The 26,679-nt window shown below is 36.2% G+C and overlaps 1 protein-coding gene across 3 annotated transcripts in view; it reads right to left on the bottom strand.

The window, feature by feature from the left end:
* GRIK2 (glutamate ionotropic receptor kainate type subunit 2) overlaps positions 1–26,679 on the bottom strand; it is a 592,068-nt gene that overhangs the window by 137,626 nt on the left and 427,763 nt on the right. For all 3 annotated transcript variants that reach the window (XM_080666610.1, XM_080666611.1, XM_080666612.1), the window contains one exon: positions 14,747–14,970. In XM_080666610.1, the coding sequence (XP_080522736.1) occupies positions 14,747–14,970 (224 nt within the window). The remainder of the gene's footprint in view (positions 1–14,746; positions 14,971–26,679) is intronic.

Raw genomic sequence — 26,679 nt, forward strand, 5'->3', positions numbered from 1 at the left:
GTCTAATATGTACATGAGATTTCAAGTACAGTGACCTCCTTCAGGCCTGTTTATAGAATGTGGGTCACAAGATAGACAAATAAGATTCTAACAAAAGATTACAACTGCATAAAAATATTTAGCTTCAAAATTATGTGTCAAATAAAAATCTACAAAATTCATCTACCTATAGTGTTGATTATCTTTGCAATAAACATAAAATAATCAATTATATTTCAAAATACTTCCTCTATTAACACACATGATAAAATTGTTAATAAACCAGAATTTATTTAAGTCATAAATTTCTCTCAAATCATAAAATCCTGTGAAAAACAAAGTTTATTTGCTAGGTTTATTATTAATCTTTTTTTCCCAAAATTATATAATTATTTTATAATTTTAATGAATTTCCTTAAGTATTCAGTGAGTGTCTTTCTGATAATTTAATAGCAAAACAAGTTCACAATTAAGTATAATAAGTTGTCATAGCATCAGGCATTTTTAAATGAAAGCCAATACTTCTTAAATTCCATAATTAAATTAAAAAATGTCACATTCATTATTTGATTTCCATGAACATCAGCAAAATAATTCCATGAGGAATCAGGAGCATAGACACTAACTCTGTCTTTTTCAGGTGATTTAATCACCATACAATTTGTATGATGAAAACAAAAAAGTTAAATGAATTTAAAAATCAAAGGAATGCTTTGATCCAGCAGATTAACAAATTGATTATTAATAGAGAACATATAATAAGAGATAATCTTGAGATTATACATGGCCAAATGCTATGTTTGGAAAATGCTGCATTAAACTAACATAACCAGATTTCTTTATTGCAAGACTTTTCAGAGCCTTTAATATTTTTATAGTGAATTTGCAATATCTAGGACATAGTTCCTCTGATCTTATTTGATCATAGAACTTCTTGGGTTAATTTCTTTCACCCTAAAAACAGCTTATAATCTGATGTTTTATAAAAAACTGCCCAATGATGTGCTATAATACATTTAGATTGTATGAGTATTATGGTAACTACCATATTAAACAATTTTTTTTCTCCAACTTTTTTATTATTTTAGAAAAGTCAGGGAAAGCATGAAGGTACTGAACTGTTTCACATAAAAAATAAACCAGGGTTAGTTTTGTAGGTTTGAAAAAGTATATTTTGATAGCATCACTTAAGATAATATTCAAATAACAATCCATGATTCTGATACAAAATTAATTTGGTAAGTTCATGCTTCAAGAATGTAGACCAGAACAAGAAAGACAGTACAAAAGATCTCTAAAATATAAAATATCTATACTTACTTTGGATACATTATTCTTAAATAATCTTCATTAACTTGTTTTAAAGAAAATGTTATTTTAAAATAAGAAATAGGAAGGAAGTAGTCAGGCTGCTTAGAGACAGATACCCTAATAACAGATGAAAAAGAAAATGTCATAAATGAACACTTGAAATAAGAAATTTGAGAGAATTTCATGTGTGGCCAAACATTACTTTACAATTTAATAACACCTGTGGCAGATTCAATCAATTACATACCCAATAACATCTTTCTTACAAAAGAACTGAGGTGGCAATATCCTATATAATAAAAGGCTACTATGCGACTGAATGGTGGAATGACCGGTTGCTGTGATGCACACTGACCACCAGGGGGCAGATGCTCAACGCAGGAGCTACTCCCTAGTGGTCAGTGCACTCCCACAGGGGGAGCGCTGCTCAACCAGAAGCCCTGAGCCGGGCTCACAGCTGGCAAGCCGTGGCCGGAGTCTCCCCTGCCACAGCACTGAGGATGTCCGACTGATGGCTTAGGCCTGCTCCCCACCAAGAGGGCACAGGCCTGGCTGAGGGATCCCCAAGTGCACACTTTTTGTGCACCAGGCCTCTAGTATTCAGATAAAAGACAATCACATCAGCAGCCTCTTTGGAATAGCCAAGTAAAATAATTCTAGCCAATCAGATGAAGCTAGAGGAAGAACTTCCTTTCTGAATTGAAAGGTACTGTCTTTTGTCTTTTACCCATTTTCCTTACTACCTTCCTCCTGGCTAGGACACAGATATGATGTCTGCAGTTGTAGTGACCATCTTGCAGTTCATGAGGATGGAAGCTTTAGTCCATGAATGGTGTAGTAGCATGCACATAGAAGGTGCCAATTTCCTTGATATCACTTTTCAGTACCTGTCTAATTTAATATCCATGACAACAATAATCCCCCTATTTATTTAAGTGACTATTCTGTCAGGTTTCTGATTATCCACATGTGAAGCTACTCCTACTACCATAGGCTCTGGACCTATTACTGAACTATCAGAGGACATTAATCAATGTGTATAATATTGTTACTGAATGAGTTTTAAAATTTTACTCTTTTAAGAATTTGTGATTAAAAATTAAAAGCTAGGAGGTTCATTTCATGATTAAATCTTTTCTTTTTTCCTTAATATTTTAATTGATTTCAGAGAAGAAGGGAGAGGGAAAGAGATAGAAACATCAATGATGAGAGAGAATCATTGATTGGCTGCCTCCTACATGCCTCACACTGGGATCCAGCCCTTGGGCATGTGCCCTGACCTGGAATTGAACCGTGACCTCCCGGTTCATAGGTCAATGCTCAACCACTGAGCCACACTGGCAGGCTCATGGTTAAATATTTTCCACATAATGAGTTTAAGTTTTCTAGTTTAATGAGAGAATCTCAATAATTCAGCTACGTAAGACTGTCACATAGCTAAAGTTCCCCTTAGTGCATTTTCTCTTTTCCCTAGATATTTTAATATTCAGTTAACTTAAAAATTATGCTAATTGTTTCTATATAAAATTTTTTTGTGAATGAAAGGATAAATTGGTATTTAAGTTTAGAATTACTTCAAAGGTTCTAATTGTATTAATAAAAACTTAGGTCTTTACTTTTGCTTTCAAGGTTCTACAATCTTACCATTATCTTCCCCATATTCTTCTGATACACACCCCATATCTGTATAAACATGTTCCCTCTGAACTAACTGCTGTTCACTTTTATGACCTATGCTTTTCCCTTCACTTGAGCATGTTATATATTAGTAGTAGTCTAGAGACAACTCTTACTGGCTTGTGAGAGCCAACTTTGCATCTATCTTCCCAACTTTGCATTTAGTGTGACTTCAATTGGTAGCTTGATATTGGTCATAGTCATACCACAAAAATTGGCAGTTGTTATAAATCAAAGCCTCTCTTTGCCACAGCCAGTTATTAAACAATTATGACACCACTGAACAATACACACCATTTATGTTAAATTTGTATGTTTTACATTGTTCATTAATTAATCTTAATATTGTATAAGTGGTAATTTTAGTACCAGAAAGTCACCATACACAGAGTGAAGTACAAGGGTTATTTGTATATGAATGCTGCAATAATATGCCATAAAACATATTATTAAGTACATCTGAATGGATTGGAAGGGCTTAATGAGATGATAACAGTGATCAGTTCTATTTATTTGTAATTTATTAATGACAAATTTAAATTGAGATAAATTTTTAGTAAAACTATCATCTTGAGGAAAAATAAATATCACTATTAGCTATAAATGGACAACTAAATACAATAAATAATAAATGTCTTCAAAATATAGGTATTCCTGCTGATTTCTATTTAAAATGTATATTTGATGTAAGAAATTAACTTCAACAATAGGGTGGCTTCAGATCCTTGTGACCTATTGCTATCCTAAGAAATTTATTTTTTTAAATAAATGTAAGTCATAATGCTATACTACAACCTACTTAAGTTTTAAACTAGCTAAGATTGGTTTTCTTGTTATGAAATAAGTCTTTTTTATAATCATATCTTGATCATTTCAAGATTTCCAAAGAAAAGCATTATTTTATTTGCCATAAAACTCAGACTTACTTTTACAAATGTAATATAACAAGTATAATTCTATACTTAAAGCTGGAATTTATTTTTTAAATTATATAATGGCTTTTTATAGTCTCCAAAAACAGCTACTAATACTGTGTTTTTTAAAAAAATAGCCAATTATCCAATCAAATTAAATTAAGAGTGGCTTTAAATGGGGAATATTAAGGAAAATAGCTCACATATCAACATTACATAAGAAAACAGGTGTGTCCTATCAATGATTTCTTACCAATGTACCTATTTATTTGCAAATGGAATACCAAGCATTAAAGAGGTAATTATTTTAAAATCAATATGAGCACAATTTACATTTGAAAGAATTCTCTCTTAGACTTACAGAGCAGAAGCAAGTGTTTAGCTTGCAACACACTTGCTAAGGGTTTTAAAAGCAGTAAGTCCAGTATTAAAAGGCTCAAGGTAGACTGTCCTCAGATCAGTCAGGAGATCATGTGGTTTCTAATACTGAAAAATGAAACAGACTATGCTTTTAAAAAAATGGACACTCCATAAATAAATAATTCGATCAACAAGAACTTGAAGTTAGCATTTGAAAGTAGCATTTTGTTTTCTAGCATCACTAAGACATTTAAATGGATTTAGCTAATATGCAAATATCTGGATTATACAAAAATAGCAAATCAGGTATCATAAACATGCAAAGCACATAATTTTTCCCCTGGTGAATTTTTAACTATCAATTAATTTTAATAAAAGTTTCACAAGGTTTAATGAGTTGTGAGCTTTCTTTTCTTCCAACTAAATACCCTTTGAAATTACACACTATTGAATCAAATATAATTACATACTATTGAATAAAATACTTAAAAATCAAGTGTATGCACTGCATATGTAGTTGAGTATCTAAAGCAACTGAAGTATGTTTGGAAAGCATTGACTATTTTGGTTTTCAACTCAAATATCTGAATTAAGAAATACAGATATATTTTCAGACTTTTGGCAGATTTTAAAAAGTAACTTTAATATTTTCCTTATTAAAAAATTTGGAGACCTAATTGAAAATTGCAGTAGTGACATGAAAATTTTGAAATCAACCTTTCCCTGAATGTGAATCTTATTTTGGCATCCCCTTCTATAAGCAAAATTTGTCACTATTTTCATTTCCAAAGCATATCTTCAGTCAGTCTAGTTAATTGCTAAACTTATATTGAAACACACCTCCCAGCACCCCATTTCACAATACCAATGATAGTAAGGGAAGCAGGGAAGCACTTACCTAATTTTATTTTGTTAAAATAATATTCAGGTGCATATTCTGAACCAACTTAGATGGCAGTTGTAGCCCTATTCTGTTTATAATGTTCATCATGCCAGTAACATTCAAAACCTATAATTTCACCTTTGCTTCAAATATTAAGTCCATTATATTAATAGGAAAATTGTAAATTCTATTGTAAATTCACTTCACCTCACTGTATCATCTCAGGGGTAGTTAGACAGGGCAAATGAAACAGTCAAATATTTTAAAATAATTAATTTAGAGTTAAACATTTCTCATAAAGAATAGCAAGAAATTAAGTTATGTACAGGAAGGGGGTGGGGTGGGAATTACTTTGTATAAATAAGGTATTGAAAATAAAATTATCTTTTAATCCAATGTACATTAGACAAAACAAAGAATTACTATAGGTTTATACTAAGGATTGTTATAATAACAATACAGTTTTGTCATAAAATTTAGGTTATTTCTGGATTTCTAAATGAAATTTTAATAATAGGTTTAAATTAGCATACTTCTGACAGAGATAAGTTCACATTTTAGTGTTGAAAATCAATATAATAGTTTCTGTTATCATTTATTTTACTAACTCTATTTACATAAAATTTAGATGCTATCAAGCTTTTTCTACCCTAATATTATATTGAAATTCCTGTTGTTATTTGAGAGAACAATGACACTTTTCCTAAAAAAAGTTTATACACCCAACAGGATTGATATGAAAACAATTTAAATTGAATGATGTAATTATGTAATGAAATGTAAAAAATTATAGCAATTAAGGTATTGTGACATGCTCTAATGAATGAAGTTATACTGGTTGGTGACACTATAATCTCCTACTCATTAATTATTTGGATACAGTGTGTTATTTTACATAGCATGAAGAAATAAAGTCATAAATTACCCCTAAGAATTACATCCATACATTTTCATTTAATATTGATGATATTTCTCCACATCAATGAATTATGAAAAAAATCAAAACAATATTAATTATAGCATTTGAATCTCCCAAAAAAGCTCACAATGTAGCTTATACTATATGCTGCCAGTAATTTTCAGGGGAGGAAAATTAGCATTGGCTTTATAAGGCAAATCTGCTTTGTGGCTTGCTAAGGTCTCTTTTTTAAGTATTCCAGTGATTGAGAATACTTTTTAAGCTTCCTTATTTGCAGTTCTAAAGAGAAATACATACTTTAGATGTACAGCTAATTTAGGTGAGTCTATTATCACCTGTTATTATATAATATATGGCTAACATGTAGTATAAATATTTGATAAAGATTTACTTAAAAACAAAAAGAAAGGAAGCCAATTATTTTCCCCTAAAATCTTATAAGAAAAAAGTGGATGGTGAATTAAACATTATAGTAAAAAAGAAACAAGTTGATACAAGTTTCTTTCCTAAGTTTTTTTTCTGTTTTCTTCTAAATATGTTTTGTTTTCTTTAGAACCTTCCTCCTTATAATAAATTAGAATTGTAAAAGTATAACAATAATAGCATCAAACAAAGGAAAATATCTCTAATCTCATTTGCCAGAGGTATGGGTGTGTGTGGTGGGGGGGGGGGGAGGAAAGGGGGAGGAGGTGAGGGGTGTATATCTATTTGTTCCTTATAACCACCCATAACCTTTTGCCCTTTTGCCCAGATGGATCTGGAGAGTATTGTGCTAAGTGAAATAAGCCAGTCAGAGAAAGACAAATACCATATGACTGCACTTATATGTGGAATCTATTGAACAAAATAAACTAATAAAATAGGAACAGACTTGTAGCTGTTGGAGGAGAGAGGGGAGGGAGTAAGGGAGCTGGGTGAAAAGGGTGAAGGGATTAAGATAACAAAACAAAACAAATAAATAAAAAAAACTCATAGACAGACAACAATATGGTCATTAGCAGAGGGAAATGGGGTTGGGGGAGCCTGGAGAGGGTAAAGGAGGGATGGATGGTGATAAAAACAAACAAACATAGGGTTACTGAAAAAGAAGCTAATACATTAATCTCTCCATGATCCTCAAATATAACCCGGCTATTGTTGACAAGCAGTATGTGTCAGTTTTCTTCCTCTTCTTACTCAATGACTTGCACCCACCAGCCCAGTACAAGACTATATAGGAAAACATCCATTTGGAAGAACTCCTACACCCAAGAATCTACAGCATAAAGTCAGCTTCATCTATCAGCTGTGGGCAAACTACGGCCCGCGGGCCGGATCCGGCCCGTTTGGCTGTTCTATCCGGCCCGTGGAGCCGAAAGAGCGGAGGGTTCTCTTGCTCTCCCCTCCGCTCCTTTACTTTGAATTTATATTAGTTCACACAAACACTCCATCCATGCTTTTGTTCCGGCCCTCCGGTCCAGTTTAAGAACCCATTGTGGCCCTCGAGTCAAAAAGTTTGCCCACCCCTGATTCTAGATAAAAATTTTACTAATTCAGGTGTCATGCTTACCATCAAAAGAAAAAAAAAAAAAAACTGACCTATTTCTGTACATTTCTCAAGACAACTGCCTTTTTGTGAGCAGAGTACTCTAACATTGTATAAAAAACACATAGAAAGAAAACAAACAAACAAACAAAACCCCTAGTGAAAACTTATGTATTTCCTTGCTTTCTTTGGTGCACCGGCTTCCTGCACAGATTCCACAGATTTCAAGATGTATGCTCAGATAAAAGCTTTTGCCTCGCCTTATTAGACATTGTAAATTAAAGTATTTCATAAAGAAACTGGTCACTTTTTTTAAAGGACACTGATTTTCCTGGGGTAGTTTAGGAAGTGGAAGACCTTTCCTAGGTGACTGTCAACCACCCCAAAAGTCCAAGGGGATCACTTCCCTGGTGGTTAGAGAAGAACAGAAGCGCAGTTTTGTTTTGATAATTAGCACGACAAAAGAAGCCAGGGAGATGGCTTCTGACGCACACTTCAGTGTTCTGCAGCTATGAGAGAAGTAGCTATGTAGATATTGCAAAATATGGGAGAATAAGCAGATCACTTGGTGAAAAATGCTTGGTTCTCGTAATCTTATTGTTCTTAAGGATCACCTCAAATAATTTTTTCCCTGTAGCAAAAAAAAAAAAAAAAAAAAAAAGGAAGAACTAAAAAAGGAATTAAAACAAGTAATTCACAGTATTGTTTTTGTCATATTAGTTTTCAACCTTAATTAGAAATATATGAGACATGGCAGCAACTGTCAGAGAAGCTACTATATCACTTTTCCAAATCTTTCAAATAAAAAATTAATTACTTACAAGACTACTGTTTCTTATCAGGAAACGTGTGTGTAAAACATAATTTCATGTTCCATAAAGGATTCCTTAAAAATAGAGGTGCCGTATTTTGGTAGCAAATGTAATTTAATAATCATTCAAGTTTTTAGATTCTTGAGTTTCTTAATGTGAATCTATAGACTGTAACTTATTAAAATCAGTATCTGTGATTTACTGAGCTAGACATTATAAGACTTTTAAATTTAAACAAATTATCATAGGGTGACTATAGTTCCTAGAAACTGATTGGTCAATATATTTATTGAGTGGGTGAATCCATTTGTAATGACTAGACAGGCAGCTTTTTTGCTTTTAGAAATCTGAAATAAATTTGGTGATGGAGGCAAGGAAAGACAGAGTTAAGTATTTTATCCATAGAATATGAAAAATAAAAATGGTCTATCAAACTTTTGCTTTTGCATCTATACTAAGTTCGTCCTAATAATAAAAAATATTTGTGAAAAAATAATTTGGAAAGAGGTGCATATTTTTAAAAGATACTCAAGTGCAATTATCTTTAGAAGAATATGTCAACAAGCTTTTAATTACAGATTATAGAAAAAAGCACTTTAATTTTAAATTGCCTTTTTTACTAATTTTCCTCAAATCTTTCAAATGTCTAATAAAATATAAAATTGATACGTAAAAAATAAGTGCATCTTCTCTTATGATAATTGAGATTCTCTTCCTTACCCTATATATGTAATTTCGGTTGAAATCTCACCTGCCTCATTTATTCCGATTCCATATTTACCAGACCTGAAAAGAAGTCACTGAACACCTTAGTTTCCATTAGTTTGGTTCTACTGATTACACCAACTAAGAATTATGTTCTGAGTTAGTGACTCCTTGTCTACTTTGTAATCACGGAAATTACTAAAAGTAGTGATAATACAGAAGTAAATCATTCTATAATGGGTTTACCAAATAACAATTGTGGAAGAAAACTCTTAAGGTAGAAGTAACCTTATCCTTTGCATAAACATATTTCAAAGTGAATTTCTTTTTAATCAATGTTGACTTTTAGGTCCATAATTGAAATATTTGTTAATATAATCAATGTTAACAATCACTTTCATATGTGTGAAAGGCATATTAGCAAAATAGTATGATTTAAAACAAATTTTCATTAAATTTCAGAGAAATGGCCAAATGGGAAGAGGCACAGCAGATAAGCTTCCCCACAATTTAGTTAACTAAGAAAAAAAGGCTAAAAGAAATAAAAGTAACATATATTTAAAATTACATATGGAAAGGTAAGACTGAAATGGTGTTACAGTAAGAGGTGGGCAAGTTGGTGACAAAGGCACACAACAAAATTGTCATGGCATTTCATTTCAATGTGACAATTGTCTTTTTGACAGCAGATTAGCTTAACATTGAACATCCCACCAAAACAGTAATCCATTTCCAAGTGCATAATAATTCATTGTTGCCCTTCACCGTACATTAAATGTCACCCATCATTGTGACAGGAATATAAAAGCTATTGCACATTAGTCAGGAGCCAAGATCAAAGCTGTTAATGCAAGCACTTTGGACACGGTTTTATGAACTTGGTTAAACCATCAAAAACACTATGTTTAGAACATCTTTACTTCTGAGTGCCCAGAGAAATACAGAATACTTTTACAAGTGTAAGGACTCTCAATAAGGCAATAGCCTTGTCATCTTGTGACCACAGACCATGTTGGAGCCAAAACATATGTCAAAACTGTCCTGGTGGTCACAGTAATAATAAACCCTCGAGCAGATTCTAAGGATAACATCCTCTACAGCATAATGCAGTTATACAATAAACAGCATCCTAATATTCTAAAAAAATTCAAAGCAAGTAAATGCAAAAGTACATAAGAAATTTGTATATTCTTTTTTCCTTAGAAAAACTAATGTTATGTATTTGACATATTAAATATTTTTGATTTGCTATTCTTCCTAAGAAGGTCAGGTTAGTCAATGTTGATTACCTTTTTTTACTTTTTCTTATTTTGACCATATCCATTTGTTCATTTAATAATGTAAGAAATTTCTGTGTAATGATACCCTTACTACAAAATTTAATATAGTAATATTTTTCTTTTCCAGAGTTTATTTGCTTTTTTTAAAATTCCAACCTTAGAATAAAATATGCAATGTTCTCATATACTCATTGGATAATTATTAAGGTTACATCAATCCTGTTGGAGGGAAACGAGTGTACTATTATTCCTTTATTTTAAGTTTGGTCTTTAGTTATTCATCTCTAAATAACAAACTCCTAAGAACCATAAACCAAGATTTACATGTTGTGTTTCAGAACAGCTCTGGTTGTCTTTGAGACAATTTTAGTTAAATATTAAAAAATGCTAATATTATGGGAATTTAAATTGACTCACCTTATAAATAGTTTCTATTGTATTAATAGCATCTGTTTTTTCTTAAAGGAAATATTTGAAGCAAAGTGAAAAATACTTCTCATTGTTAGTGTAAAGGGTGGTTTCCCTGACCAGTTTTTATATGATTAGCGGACATTTTTATACTAATATACCCAGGTCAAAGAAAAAAGAATAGAAAGAGGGAAGTGTTTAGGGGCAAATATAATAGCTACAAGCCCATCACAGGCAAGATTTCTTTCTAATCCTCTGCCAGCCAAGAGCTACTGTTAGGACACCTGGGATAAGGCCATTCTATGTCTAGAAGGCAGTATCCCAGGTTCATCTTTACTCCTAAACTTATTTAGCGTCTTCAGATAAGCATGCTGGTTATGTCATTATGCTATAATCAATAATGCAACTGTTAGATAATAAAACCATACCCAGAAAAACAAATAAGACCATATATCTTTGTTAATACTGATTTAAAAATTTAGAGTATGTGTTAATTATTTTTTAGGATTATCTTTTCCATATAAAATAATAATAGTGATGGAAAATTTTACAAAGGTATCAGTCACAATCAACTTTTAAATCCAAGTTTTAAAAACATAAATTCTAACAATATGTTCAGTTCTTAATTTATCATAAAATTAGTATTGTTAATACTGTGATATAGCAGATAATTCAATAAACCTAAAATCTGGCATTCTAATGATAACTAACAATTTGCATAATGCTTTATTTTTTATCATTGTGTATTTCTCTCCACTGACATAAGATACAAGTCATTTTAAAAATATTTAAATATATTAAAAAAATTAAAATTAAAAAAATATATATTTAAATATGGCATTCATAAAAATATTTAGGTAATTATAAAATATTTCATGAATTTCATTCAACACCAATGGTATTTATTCTTTGGTAAAATGAAAATACATTTATAGTGAATTGGTAACAAATATCACAATTCCATTTAAATTAAAAAGGTAATTAAGTTCTAAAATTTAAAATAGGAATTTTTTCTTTATTTGCACATCATGAACTTCTTTCATGGTAGCAAGAATTCAATATCATGTCATTGTGGATTTTAATTATAGAAATTCATTTAGTTTGGAGGTTTAGTTTAGAATTTAAAAGGACTCTAAGAAATTTTCTTTTAATCTAAGATTTTACTGCATTTTTAAAAACTTGGCAGTCTTCAAAGTATTTAATATTGAGAATTGAACAAAATATTCTGAGAAAAATCTATAAAGAGTTTATTTTTATTTATATATTATTTTACCAAGTATGTCTAATATTATTTGTTATTTAATATAGACTATCTAACCATCCTATCTAATAAAAGAGTAATATGCAAATTGACCATACCTTCACTACACCCACCAGCCATGCCCACCAGCCCGCCCACCAGCCAATCAGGAGGGAATATGCAAATAAACCCAACCAAAATGGCTGTGGCCACAGAGAGCAGGAGGGAGGCTTGGGTTTCCCCGGCAATGGAGGAAGCCAAGCTTTCCGCCTGCCCTTGCCAGCCCAGGCCTCCACTCAATGCTACAAAGTTTCAATTATAGAAGATAAATAAATCCAAACAGAAATGGCGGCAACCACGGAGCTGGAGAGAGCAGGAGGCTAGGGTTGCCCCCGGTGATGGAGGAAGCTAAACTTTTGCAGCCCTGGCCTGCTTTGGCCTCCGCTTAAGGCTACAAAGTTTCAATTATAGAAGATACATAAATCCCAACAGAAATGGCTGCCACCATGGAGCAAGCAGAAGGCTTGGCTCCACTCCAGGCTACAAAGTTTCAATTGTAGAAGATAAATAAATCCCAGATACCAGGGCCTCTGCTTGGGTTGCTTGGGGGTGTGGCCGGCCTGCAAACCACCACAGGTCCCTTGCCCAGGCCGCCCCACACCCTAATGGAACCCCCACCCTGATCCGGGACACCCTTCAGGGCAAACCAGCTGGCCCCCACACATGCACCAGGCCTCTATCCTATCTAATAAAATAGTAATATGCAAATTGACCATCACTCCAACACACAAGATGGCTGCCCCCATGTGGTCAAAGATCCTGGTCCCATGTGGACTCAAGATGGCCACCACAAGATGGCCAGCAGGGGAGGGCAGTTGGGAGGAACCAGGTCTGCAGGGGAGAGCAGTTGGGGGGTACCACGCCTGCAGGGCAGGGCAGTTAGGGGTGACCAGGCCTACAGGGGAAGGCAGTTAGGGGCAAACAAGCTGGCAGTGGAGCAGTTAGGCATCAATCTGGCTGGCAGGGGAGTAGTTAGGGGGTGATCAGGCTGGCAGGCAGAAGCGGTTAGGGGCAATCAGGAAGGCAAGCAGGCAAGCAGTTGGGAGCCAGCAGTCCTGGATTGTGAGAGGGATGGCAGTTGGACATCCCTCGAGGGGTCCCAAATTGGAGAGGGTGCAGGCTGGGCTGAGGGACACCCCCCCCGGTGCACGAATTTCATGCACCGGGCCTCTAGTTTAGTATATAATATAAATAGGTGTACCTGCAGATTTTTCTAAACTCTGTTTTTTTTCTATACTTTGCAGTATTTATTTTTCTGTTGGTCCTGTGGACAGGTTTCAGTGATCTTTAGCCACTGAAGAATTTAAACTGTGATCCTTGAACTCATATGTATTCTGAATACATATGAAACAAGATAGCTCATGTTAGTCACTATAAAAATGATATACTTTGACCAAAGATGCTCAAAAATGAGAAGGATATTTTATTTTCAAAAGACATGGAAAAAACTAAAGCTCAAAGCTTAAGAATTTGGTACTCTAATTATTCCATTTTAGGAACAGAAACTTCAAATAAAAATGTTAACAATCTGTACCAGACAGCTATAAAAGTTATATGTATAAATGATTCCAATACAAATTTTCAGTCAAAGGTAAATGATAATTTTCTGAAGGATTCAAGTATTAATAGTGAACCAATTAGGTGAAATATACATTTGTATAATATTTATGTGTAAATATATGAAAATATTTGTGTATAACAATAAAAAGAAAATATATAAAAATACATAAGAATATTATGCTACTTCTATAACTGATTATATTTTCTTTTTAATTGAGTGAACAAAATGTTTTTTACTGCTGGGAAAATTGATATCGCTTCATTGTAAAATTAATAAGTTCAAAGAAAGATAAATATCCTTAGTGTTACCTTGATTGGCAGTACCTATTTAATGTAAATTTTAAAAATACATATTTAATTTTAATAATAGGGAAAAACACATTTATAGTCGTACATTATCAAACTTGTCAACATGAAAGATCTATAGTAGAATTCTAACTCATGTTGGATTTGGAGCTATCTTTCTGATATGCACTAAAATATAAAAATTCAACGTTTATAATGAATATGTGACTTTCAAGTTCATAGTGTTCTGAGTCATGAGGGATGGTTTTATGTTCTTAATTAAGGTAAAAGAAAACTAAATCATATTGAAATTATCTAGTTGTTAAAAATTTGATAGTGAGATAAGCATAAATGAGAAATGATTACAAAATTCCATCTTCAAAATAACAATAGAGAAGCAAAAGCCACCTCAATTAAGCTATATCGTGGATTGTAAAGGCCAAAAAGCTTCCTTTTAAATTTTACCATTTTTTATGAATGATTTATTAATTCAAATTAGTAAAACATACTAATATTTTGCTGTCTGATTCAAGAGAAATCTTCAGAATGAAGAAATGATTTTTATATAATGGTGATTATGACTTTTTTTAGATTTTGATGAAAAAGAGTAAACTCTACCACAATTATAGCTTATTGACACAACCAGCATTCTTTCTGCCCCAAAAGACATCCTAGGACATTTTAATAAGTTATGTGACATTTAAAAGTTCATTATTCTTCAGCACCCCATTGGGAAATAAAAAGAAAACTTATTGTGACTTTTGACAATTATTAGTTAGAAAAAGGAGGTAACAATTGCCAAAAAAATCACAAAAGTGAGCATGTTACCTGGCTATGACAAAGAGCACACAACTGACACCCAAGTAAGCCAGCAGAATATACATCCAGATATCAGGGGAGAGAGGATTCAGGAAGGAGAAGACGCCTGGGTTTGTACCGTTGGGCTTGCGGTACAAAATACTTATTCCAAGTGTCATAAAGGGCTTGGAAAAGTCGATGACCTTCTCGCGAACGTAGGTAATAGCCAGTGGAGCAACTGCAAGGTCAGCTTTCTGTAGAGAGAAACATAAAAAAGAAAAGAAAAATTCTAAGTCACAAGAAAGAAGTCAGTAACCAAATTAAAACAAAGACTTTTCACTTGACAATTCTCAGTAAAGATTACATTAACATTTAAAACATTCCTCACTGCTTTCCTCTGCTACTCATTTCTATGAGCATCTGGATTAGCAAACCAAGATTTATTGCAAGTATAAAGGGAAAGAAAAAACCTTATGATGAAAATGCTGAAGAAACAATTATACATTCAGTACCTGAATTATTACACCACTAAAATATACTTACTTTAAATCGCAACTTTAAAAGTCATTTAATATCCTATATAATAAAAGGCTAATATTCAAATTGTCCCCTCTACCAGGAGTTCGACCAGGGGGGTGGGGCCAGCTGGCCAACAGCCAGCAGCCCCTGCCTCCGGCTGCCCTGTCAGGGAGGGCAGGCCAGAATCAACCCATGCACGAATTCATGTACCGGGCTTCTAGACAATTACAATTTTAAAAATATGTTGGTCAAATTCTAAAAGCTTATAATAATAGCTACCTCAAATCATTTAGCTGATAATAAACATCTTTTGTCTTGTTTTAACAAGAAAAAGTGCAGTTAAAAGCATTTAGTCTTTAAATAGTTAACATAGTGAAATCATATTTTAATGTGATGGTGTTTACTGTCTCTGAGTTTTCTTTCTATCCCTCTAATTTGTTTTTATATTATTTAATGAAAATCCTTGCAGCCTTGCCTAAATCTAAATCACATTAGGAAATGAGTTTTTCAATTTTCATGAAGTCGCTAATTTTCCACGGTAGCTTAAATATGTTAAATTACTAATGTTTTTCACTCATTATGTTATAACCATCTGTCAGGGATGAATTTAAGCTCTAATATATGAAAGAAATAATTAAAATATTTTAAAATAACAAAGGCATCTATTCCATCTATGATGAGAAATTATATTTCTACTTTCCTTTTATTTTTGTAAACATACTGAGTTTTCAGACAATATAGAAATGCTCATTGTAGAGAGTTATAGAAAGACTTATAAAAGAATAAAAGTGGGCCTCTATTTTTCCTTGGGTCAGGAATTGTTGGAGGCCTTGTAGAAGAAACTGCTCTAAGTGGCTGGGTTTGTTGATACTGTTACTTTGGGTATGTATTTGTGTGCATCCCTGAGGGTGTAGCAGAAAGAGGAACCACTCGGATGCTTGGATAGAGTATCTTTGAGAGTAGCTTTGGAGAGAGGAAGATATTTCCCTAAAAAATCAGAAAGAGACTACCAGCCCAGAAGGAGCTGACATGAGTTGAGACCACAGCAGCCTTCGTGTTTTGCAGTTGGGTTTTGGAAGGTGTAGGGCTTAATCCAAGCAAAGAATTGCATTCCCTCCAATTGCAGAAGCTACAGAATATGCATATGTCCTTCATCTTTGACTGGATTGACAGTGGTTTCAGCACTGTGCTACAATTTCTGGGATTATGTAAGAAAACTGGAAAATTGGTGTTCCTATAATTACTTTGGGTATATATTTCTTTGGGATGAGGGAGAAACAACATTGCTCCACATGCTAAAACAAATCAAAAGAAGAACTTGATTCACTGATAACTGAGGAAACCATTACTATGTGTCTCTACCAATTCTTGAGAATAAGATCTACAGACCTGAAGCCATCAGTGAAGAGAGGTTATGAGAAATGTTTGGTTTAGATGGTCAGACAATAGAAAAGGATAGTATATCTCTGAAAAAACTGGATGCCTATCCCTAGGAACTTTAAATGTGCAACTTGCTCATAAAGCAAAGCTACAGAGAAGGTTTCCACTGGATGACACATAATATCTTTATACTAGAGGCCCGGTGCACAAAATTCATACACGGGGGAGGGGGGGTGTCCTTCAGCCCAGCCTGCACCCTCTCCAATCTGGGACCCCTCAAGGGATGTCCGACTGCCTGTTTAGGCCCGATCACGGTAGGATCCTAAACAGGCAGTCGGACATCCCTCTCACAATCCAGGACTGCTGGCTCCCAACTGCTCACCTGCCTGCCTTCCTGATTGCCCCTAACTGCTTCTGCCTGCCAGCCGGATCACCCCCTAACCACTCCTCTGCCAGCCTGATTGATGCCTAATTGCTCCCCTGTCAGCCTGATTGCCCCTAACTGCCCTCCTCTACAGGCCTGGTCCCCCCCAACTGCCCTCCCCTGCAGGCCTAGTCATCCCAACTGCTCTCCCTTGCAGGCCTGAGTCCCCCCCAACTGCTCTTCCCTGCTAGCCCAGTCACCCCCAACTGCCCTCCTCTGCAGGCCTGGTCCCTCCCAACTGCCCTCCCCTGCTATCCTGATTGCCCACAACTGCCCTCCCTTGCAGACCTGGTCCTTCCCCACTGCCCTCCCCTGCTGGCCATCTTGTGGTGGCCATCTTGTGTCCACATGGTGGCAGCCATCTTTGACCACATAGGGGCAGCCATCTTGTGTGTTGGAGTGATGGTCAATTTGCATATTACTCTTTTATTAGATAGGATATATCTTTATATGTGTATATATATATATATATATATATATATATATATATATATATATATATACTAGTATATATCTTTATGTATATACTAGAGGCCTGGTGCACAAAATTTGTGCATGGGGGGGAGTCCTCTCAGCCCAGCCTGCACCCTCTCCAATCCGAGTTCCCTCTCATATCCTGGTCCGCTGGCTCCTAATCGCCCACCTGCCTGCCTGCATGGTCGCCCCTAACCGCCCCCCCCCCACTGGCCTGATTGCCCCTCACTGCCTCTGTGTGCTGGCCTGATTGCCTCTAACTGCCCCCCCAGCTTGCCTGGTTGCTCCTAACTGCCCCCCCTGCTGCTGGCCAGGTTGCCCCAACTGCACGTCCCCCGCTGGCCTGGTCACCTCTTACTCCCCCCCCCGCTGGCCTGGTCACCCCAACTGGCCCCCTCTGCTGGCCTGGTCACTCCTAACTACCCCCACCACTGCCAGCCTGGTCGCCCCAGGCAGCCTGCTTGTTCAGTTGTTTGTCATGCCTCACTAACCCCCCTGCCGGCCTGGTTGTAGGCAGCCATCTTGTGAGGGTGTTATGGTCAATTTGCATATTACCTTTTTATTATATAGGATATACACACACACATATATAGAAAAATAAGCTATTGAAATTTATACCTAGAAACAATGATGACATGCATCTCAGAAACTAGAGATGAAATTATCAGGGGTTCATCATTCATTCATTCACTTATTTATTTATGAAATAGTTCATAGAGATGGAAAAGAAATGCACAGAAGCCAGAGTAGTGATTAATAGACTATAGTTTCTGAGAATTTAAAGACATGTGCAGAGTTTATGCAGATGGAATATGTTGCACAGGAAGGAGACAACACTGCCTCTGAGATAGAAAGAAAATAAGTAAAAATGGTTTGCAAAGTAAACATATTTGTTAGGAAAAGAAAATGATAATTTAAGAAACAAAGATTTAAAAAAATTCCAGATTTAAACAAATGGACAACATGAATTGGGCTTATGCTTCTGTCTGGGGGCTGAATATGCATACAACACAGTTTATCATTGTGTGACTTCATTTTGTAACCTCCCTCTTCCAGGCACAGGGAAAGCAAACTTTCACCACATCTAAAGCATATAAGTCAAAATGCTTTGAACTGATAAAAAAGTTTAATTCAAAATATAATATTAACAATTTTAATAAGTTATGAAACAATTTTAAATTTTCACTTTTAAAAAGTTATGCAACAATTCAAATAACATATTAATTCTGAGAAAGACAAATACCATATGATTTTACTCATATGTGGAACTTAGTGAAGTAAGCAAAAAAACTGAAATACAAAGCAAAATAGAGAGAGACTCATAGATAGAGAGCAGGCAGATAGTGTAGTTTGTTAGGGGATTGGAGAGATTGAGCAATAAAGAAAAAAAAAGAGAGAATTCATGGACATGGACAACAGTGTGGTGATTACAGGGGGTGGGGTGGAGATGGAAGAGAGCATAGAGGGCATAAATGATGATGGGGGGAAAAAAGACCCCACTACATGATTTCAAAAAAGTGGTTCTATGGGCATCCTATATAGTAAAGAGCTAATATGCAAATGGTCATCACACCCTCATGCCCTTGTGCCCTCACACCGTCACGCTGGGGCCGGGGAACCTGAGGCCGAACCTCCCACCCCAGCACCGGAGCCGGAGGACCTGAGGCTGTGCAGGGGGGACCTGAGGCAGCACTACCCAGCCCCGGCGCCAGGGCTGGGGACTTGAGGCTGCGCCCCAGACTCTGACAGGAGGGAGATTTTCATCTACATTTTACTAATTTTCTAACATCCCTCTCACTTCTATTATAGAGAAAGGGCAATAGCAATATTAAAATATTTCCTCTAATTAATTCCCTTTTAATGTCCACAATTTTTGTGCACCGGGCAACTAGTATATTAATAATAGTGACCAGACATATATAAAATTTCAAAATTTACTCAGCATTGCTTAAAATAAAATTTTGATTCCAAATATAAAATTGAAGAGACAAAAATTATATAGTAAAATACTTTCATTTACAAAAGAAATTAGTCTTTAGGAAAAAGCTATAAACAGACACTTCTAAACATTTCATAAATAATAAATGGATCAACAGACAATGATGCATCCATGTAATGAAATACTATTCAGCAATAAAAAGAAGTGAGATATCAAGCCATCAAAGACATTAAATGCTATGTGACTAAGTGAAAGCTATCAGTCTGTAAAGGTTTTATAGAGAATGATTCCAACTACATGACATTTTGGAAAAGGCCAAACTATGGAGAGTAAAAAGATCTGTGGTCGCCAAAGTTTCAAGAAAACAGGGAAAAAATGAATAGATGGAACATATAACATTTTTAGGGCAGTGAAACTACTCTGCTAAAACTACAATAGTGGGTACATAACACTGTAAACCCATAAAACTGAGCAACACAAAGAATGAATGCTAATGTAAACTATAGATGTCAGCCAATAATAATGTATAAATAGTCGTTCATCAAATGTAACAAAAGTACTTCACTAATCAAAGCAGTTAATAAGAGAAACTAGGGGGAGGAGGGTGGTACAATGGGAAAAAGTATATGGAAATTTTATTTTCTGCACAATTTTTATGTAAACCTAAAACCTCTCTAATACAAGTCTATTAATTTTTAAAAAACTGCAGTTGGTTGTTTTGACTACATCCCCAGTCAGTGGGATTTAATGAGTTATGTGGATTAATTAATTAGAACTTAGTTGTTATTATTAATAGCAAAACACATAAACTTATTAAATGTTAATTGTAAAAAATAAGCAGCCTCTAATTGCACATCAAATATATTTTTAAATCCATGTAAACAATCTTCAGGATTATCTTGCAGCAGAAAATATGAGTTTTTGCTTATATGTAATAGCATTCTCCATAAATAAGATCTAACTTCATTATAAGTTTACCAATAATATAATCATTTTGAAATCTAATCAAAATGTCATTATAATAAAGATGTTTATAATGATAGATGTGGTATTTTCTCATCAAATGTCATATTATTTATTAAAGGCTGAGCAGTGGAAGAAAAGAGCCTGATGGTAAAATGAAATAATTCAAGAAGTTTATATCTTTGTAGATACAGGTTATGATTTTATGAAAATATATTCAGTAATTGATTTTATTATTTTAAGGAATAAAGTAATCTTGTATTAGAAGAAGCTAGTGGTGAAAATTATTTTAAAATCTATTTCAGCAAAAGAAAAATAAATGTAAGTAAATTGTGATGTTATATGAATAGTACAAAGAAAAGGGAAAGCTCACGTCTACCTGATTGAGTTAGCAAAGGATTTACCAAATCATTCTATCTATTATACTAGTGGTGCAGCTTAAAGAAAGAGTCTGAGTTGACAAAGGCTTGAATTGGTAGGGTGGCAGCAGCAGGCAAAAGAAATATCAAAGTAGTAGGTAGCATTAAACGTGGCCATTAGGGGTCAAGACTGAGTTATATTCTTTGCCCAAATCACTTCCATTAATCTTCAAAACAGCTCTACCAGATTTGTAATGTGATTTCCTTTTTATAGGTGAAAAAAACAGTTGTGAGAGTTTAAAAAAGTATGGCGCCTGGACAGCATGGCTCGGTGGTCACTATTTGATTCCTAGTCAGGGCACATGCCAGGGTTGCAGGCTCGATCCCCAGTGGGGGGTCATTTGAGAGGTGGCTGATTCATGATACTCTATCATCATGGATGTTTCTATCTCTCTCTCCATCTCCCTTCCTCTCGCAGAAAATCAATACAAATATATTTTAAAATGTATGGCTCCAAAGATGACTTGAGTATACTCATTTCCCACTATTTTTCTTGTATAATCATTCAAATGCATCATAACCATTTATTCTGCTACACTATTTCTGTGTTTCCCAGCCCAAAATGATCTTTCCTTTTTGTCACTATACAAATTCTATGAGACACATCTCTGTTTTTTGTTGTTGTTGTTTTTGTTTTTGTTTTTGTTTTCTGTGAATCTTTCTTGAACATTCTATAAACATTAATTTCTTCTAAATGAATTTTTATAGCACTTGTTAACTTAACCATGTAACTGAACCTGTTAATAATACTTTATGTTGTGTTATTGCTGATTTGTTTTCACATTTAACTCAATTAATATGATCTGAAAGGTTTGAATGTACATATCGTTGCAATTGTTTTGTTTCTGTTTCTATGAGAGTATAATCACTTTGACACCTACAGGTATTCCCTTCAATCAAAGCACAGAGCTCTGAACTAAAGGGAATGGCAAAGTATTTCTCCCTGGAAATTTCACAAAGATGTCTGGGAAGTAACTATGTTATTAATTTAGTAAGTATTGATTTAATATTCTATCATTCTATGTGAAACTCTTCCAAATTGTCTTATGCAGGCCTATGATCATAATCATTCTAACATCCTTCAGGCCCTAGACAAAATCTGACACTCAGAAACTGCTTAATAAATATTTGCTGAATACGGTTTTCATTTAACTTACTAAAATTTTTAAAGAAAATCACTCAGAGAATTTTTACATTACAATCTTTTTCTGATCTTACCCTAGCAGTAAGATTTATTGGTACAGTAATACAATTTACTGTATTACTAACACAGTAACCATCTAGGGAGAACAGAATAATTCTTTTTATGGAGTTATATAGCTAATGGCAATCATTTGATTAAAGTCTCATAGAAAAATGATAATTTTACATTTTGATCTATTATTCAATTCTCTAAGATAAAAATAGATAAAAGCATATCTTAAAGAATAGCACAGTAACTCCAAATTTAATCATATTGAGAACATTTATGAAGTCATACTAATCAGAGAACATAATAACATTATTTTTGATCTGGTCTGGGAAACCTCTCATGTATCCTTCTGTAAGTTCTTATAATTTAACAACAAAAACCCAATTCTATGTATTGTTTTCTTCCCTATGATGTTTTGAAATCCTTAAGTGGGTAAAATAATTAAGGTAGCAACTGCATATGGATAAATTGGAAATATTTTAACTCAAGATATTTAACCAGGTTAATTATACATATTAATATCACTTATAAGTGAGATCACACCTTCCTAAACTGTTTGCAATATATAATGTGAACAAATGTTTTGCCTCTGTGTGCACTTTTATGAAACAGAGTTCACTTTTTGTACATATGGCAAACAATCTTTAGCACTATCTACCTAGTCACACCTTCATACCTCCTACCAGGGGTGGGCAAACTTTTTGACTCGAGGGCCACAATGGGTTCTTAAACTGTACCGGAGGGCCGGAACAAAAGCATGGATGGATTGTTTGTGTGAACTAATATAAATTCAAAGTAAAGGAGTGGAGGGGAGAGCAAGAGAACAGGATAGAACAGCCAGATCCGGCCTGCGGGCCATAGTTTGCCCACGGCTGTGACCTAGACTCTTAACAAGGCCTCCTAATTGGTTCCCTGCTTTCATTCTTGTCCAACTAGAGTCTGTTCTTCGGGCCAGTTCACCCCCAACTGCCCTCCACTGCTGGCCTGGTCACCCTCAACTACCCTTCCCTGCCGGCCCGGTCACCCCCAACTGCCCTCTCCTGCCGGCCCAGTCACCCCCAACTGCCCTCCCTTGCCAGCCTGGTTGCCCCCAACTGCCCTCCCCTGCCAGCCTGGTCACCCCCAACTGCCCTCCCTTGCCAGCCTGGTTGGCCCCAACTGCCCTCCCCTGCCAGCCCAGTCGCCCCCAACTGCCCTCGCCTGCTGGCCCAATAGCCCACAACTGCCCTCTCCTGCCTGCATGATTGCCCACAACTACCCTCCCCTGCCGCGACCTGCCTCCTCTGCCAGGACCAACCTCCTCCACGCAAGGCGGTGGAGACACCGGGACCGGCTTTCTCCATGCCACACGGAACTGCAGGACCCCCAGGCCTCACCGCGAAGCAGCCACCAGGCCCCGCCTCCGCTGTGTGCATGGCCATCTTGTGGTGGCCATCTTGTGGCAGCCATCTTTGTGGCAGCCGTCTTGTGATAAAGTCATGTGCGAGGGCGCAAGGGCCACCTAGGCTTTTATTAGTATATATATAGTAATCCTTATAGTTATATTTAAACCTACATGAAAAATAAGGAAATATACACAATACTATTCAAACTTTAAAATATCATGTATTTATCAAGCATGTACTTGAGAAGAGATAGATGATAGATGGCTTCTTTGAAACCAATTTATGTGCAAAGATTCAAAATAAAAAATTAGAAACAACTTAAAATATTACTTGAAACGTCAGGTTATTTATTGAACCCATGAAACTTTCACAGAATTTCTTGTTACTGATTTAAGCTGTTATTTATTCTATATATTTTCTGCTAAGCCTTTTTTCATTTCTCCATTTAAATGCTATGGGAACACAACCAGTGGACCAAGAAACAATTACTAGCACTATGATGAATGACTATGAACTACAAGAAACCTTCTTAAAGGAATTGTGAACTTATAATTCTGATCTGGTATATCATTCTTCAGGGGATAATGGATTAAGCACATTGGATTCCCAGGATCTATTTAAAAATAATAGGTGAATTATACCAGTTATAAATAATCAATGATATAAATTATTATTATGATCAGTTTATTTAAAAACAGAATATTAGCTAATATAGAATAATTTTAAAATTGAGTTCAGAACAATATTATTTAGAACATTCCTCACAATAACAACATTTCCTTGTCAAAGTATTAACAAAGTTTAACTATGCCCCAGGCCTAAGGCAAAGTATAGGACACATAGGCATTTAAATTAATTCTCTAACAAAAATATTTTGTAACATGTTTTCTCTGATTCTTATAACTAATAAAATTCTTTGAATCTGCACTTTTAAATTAAGTTTTGTAAAGGTTTAAATACAACTACTCAATCTTTGTTTAAGAAAAAATTAAGGTATGAGGGAGAATACATAAAATGTCCCCACCTATCTGAAGTCATTCATTCACTTATTCATTTATCATTGCACAATTCACCAATTTATTAAAAAAACACTTATTCCTGAGTGACAGCTCTCTAATAAGAGTTGTTCTAGATGCTCATAACATTACAAAGATAAAATGAAGGGACAGACACTAAGCATGAAAAAAAATAGAAGATGTAATTTCTGGTAGTAAATGGTGTTATGAAGGACAATAAAGCATGGCAAGAGAATCAGAATGTGACTAGGGGAGAAAAGGAGGCCACTGTTTTTAATAAGATGGAGAGAGATGACCTGTCCAAGGTCCTGGCACTGAATTAAGACTTCTAAGGTCAGGGGGAAGGCCCTGTGAGGTCTGAACAGAGTAGTCTTGGCAGAGGGCCTTGTGAGTTACAAAGGTTCTGCGTGTAAATGAGCTGAGTATGCTAGAGGTGCAGCACACATGTCTATAACCCTCCCAATCACCTCCCAATTTCATCATCCTATTGATCCTCTTCAGAAAAATCCCACCAAAGTATGAAACTGCACGTGAAAACATACTCCGATCTTAAACAAAAGATGGCAGATTTGGAAGAGAAAATTTGTGTTATTGCACCTCTCATTTCAGTCTCAGTATATTTTTACACAACAATGAAATACCGTTGTTATTTATTCTTTATTTTACCCTATAAATATGATCTCTTTAAATTAATTTGTTCAAATTCAACTGCAAGAAAATTAATTGTGCCTTAGAATTTCATAAAATATTATACAACCTGTTAAATATTTAAGATAAACAATATTTCCATGATGTGATAACTTAGCATTATATAAATAACTAGAAACCTGGTGCACAAAATTTGTGCACAGTGGGGGGAGGGTCCCCTCAGCCCAGCCTGCACCCTCTCCAGTCTGGGACATCTCTCTCAATCTGAGACTACTGGCTCCTAACTGCTCACTTTCCTACCTGCCTGATCACCCCTAATTGACCCCCTGCTGGCCTGGTCACCCCCATCTACCCCTCCTACCAGCCTGGTCACCCCCACTGCCCACCCTGCTGGCCTGGTTGCCCCTAACTGCTCCCTCAGCCAGCCTGGTACCCCTTCTGCCCCCCTGCTGGCCTGGTTGCCCCCAACTGCCCACCCCTGCTGGCCTGATCACCCCCAACTGCCTCCCTGCCAGCCTGGTCGCCCCTCACTGCCCCCCTCTGCCAGCCTGGTTGCCCCTCATTGCCCCCCCCCAGCTGGCCTGGTTGCCACCAACTGCCCCCCTGCTTGCCTGGTTGCCCCTCACTGCCCCCCTCTGCCAGCCTGGTTGCCCCTCATTGCCCCCCCAGCTGGCCTGGTTGCCACCAACTGCCCCCCTGCTGGCTTGGTCGCCCCTCACTGCCCCCTTCTGCCAACCTGGTTGCCCCTCACTGACCCCCCTGCCAGCTGGTCGCCCCATGTAGCCTGCTGTTCAGTCGTTTGGTCACCCCTCACTAACCCCCCTGCCGGCCTGGTTGACCCTAACTGCCCCCCTGCTGCTGGCCTGGTCGCCCCTCACTGCCACCCCTGCCAGCCTGGTCACCCCCAACTTCCCCCCTGCAGGCCTGGTCATCCCCAACTGCCTCCCTGCCAGCCTGCTCACCCCCAACTGACCCCCTCTGCCAGCCTGGGTGCCCCTAACTGCCCCCCTACCAGCCTGATCACCCCCAACTGCCCCCCTCTGCCAGCCTGGTTGCCCCTCACTGCACCCCCTGCCGGCCTGGTTGCTGCCAACTGCCCCCCATGCCGACCTGGTTGCCCCTCACTGCCTCCTTCTGCTGACCTGGTTGCCCCTCACTGCCCCCCCCTGCTGGCCTGGTCACCCCATGCAGCCTGCTGTTCGGTCATTTGGTTGTCCCTCACTAATCCCCCTGCCGACCTGGTTGCCCCAAGCAGCCTGCTGTTCAGTCATTTGGTTGTCCCTCACTAACCCCCCTGCCAGCCTTGTCACCCCATGCAGCCTGCTATTTGGTTATTACTCTGAGGGCGTACTGACAAATTTGCATATTACCCTTTTATTAGTATAGATAATAGAAAGAAAAGAAAATGAACGGAAGGAACTGTGCACAGTATTTCTGAACCTGTGACATGATCTTACTCCTATATCGCCTATCTGACCATCAGTGCCTACAAAGATCTTCTCTTAACAAGAACAAAGTCACTTTCTGTCAATGTCATTGAGAAATAGCAATTTCATCCTAGCATATTTAAATAATTCAAGTATAATAACTGAGTTGAGGTCACT

Source organism: Plecotus auritus (genome assembly GCF_963455305.1).
Source record: "Plecotus auritus genome assembly, chromosome: 4".
Classification (NCBI taxonomy): domain Eukaryota; kingdom Metazoa; phylum Chordata; class Mammalia; order Chiroptera; family Vespertilionidae; genus Plecotus; species Plecotus auritus.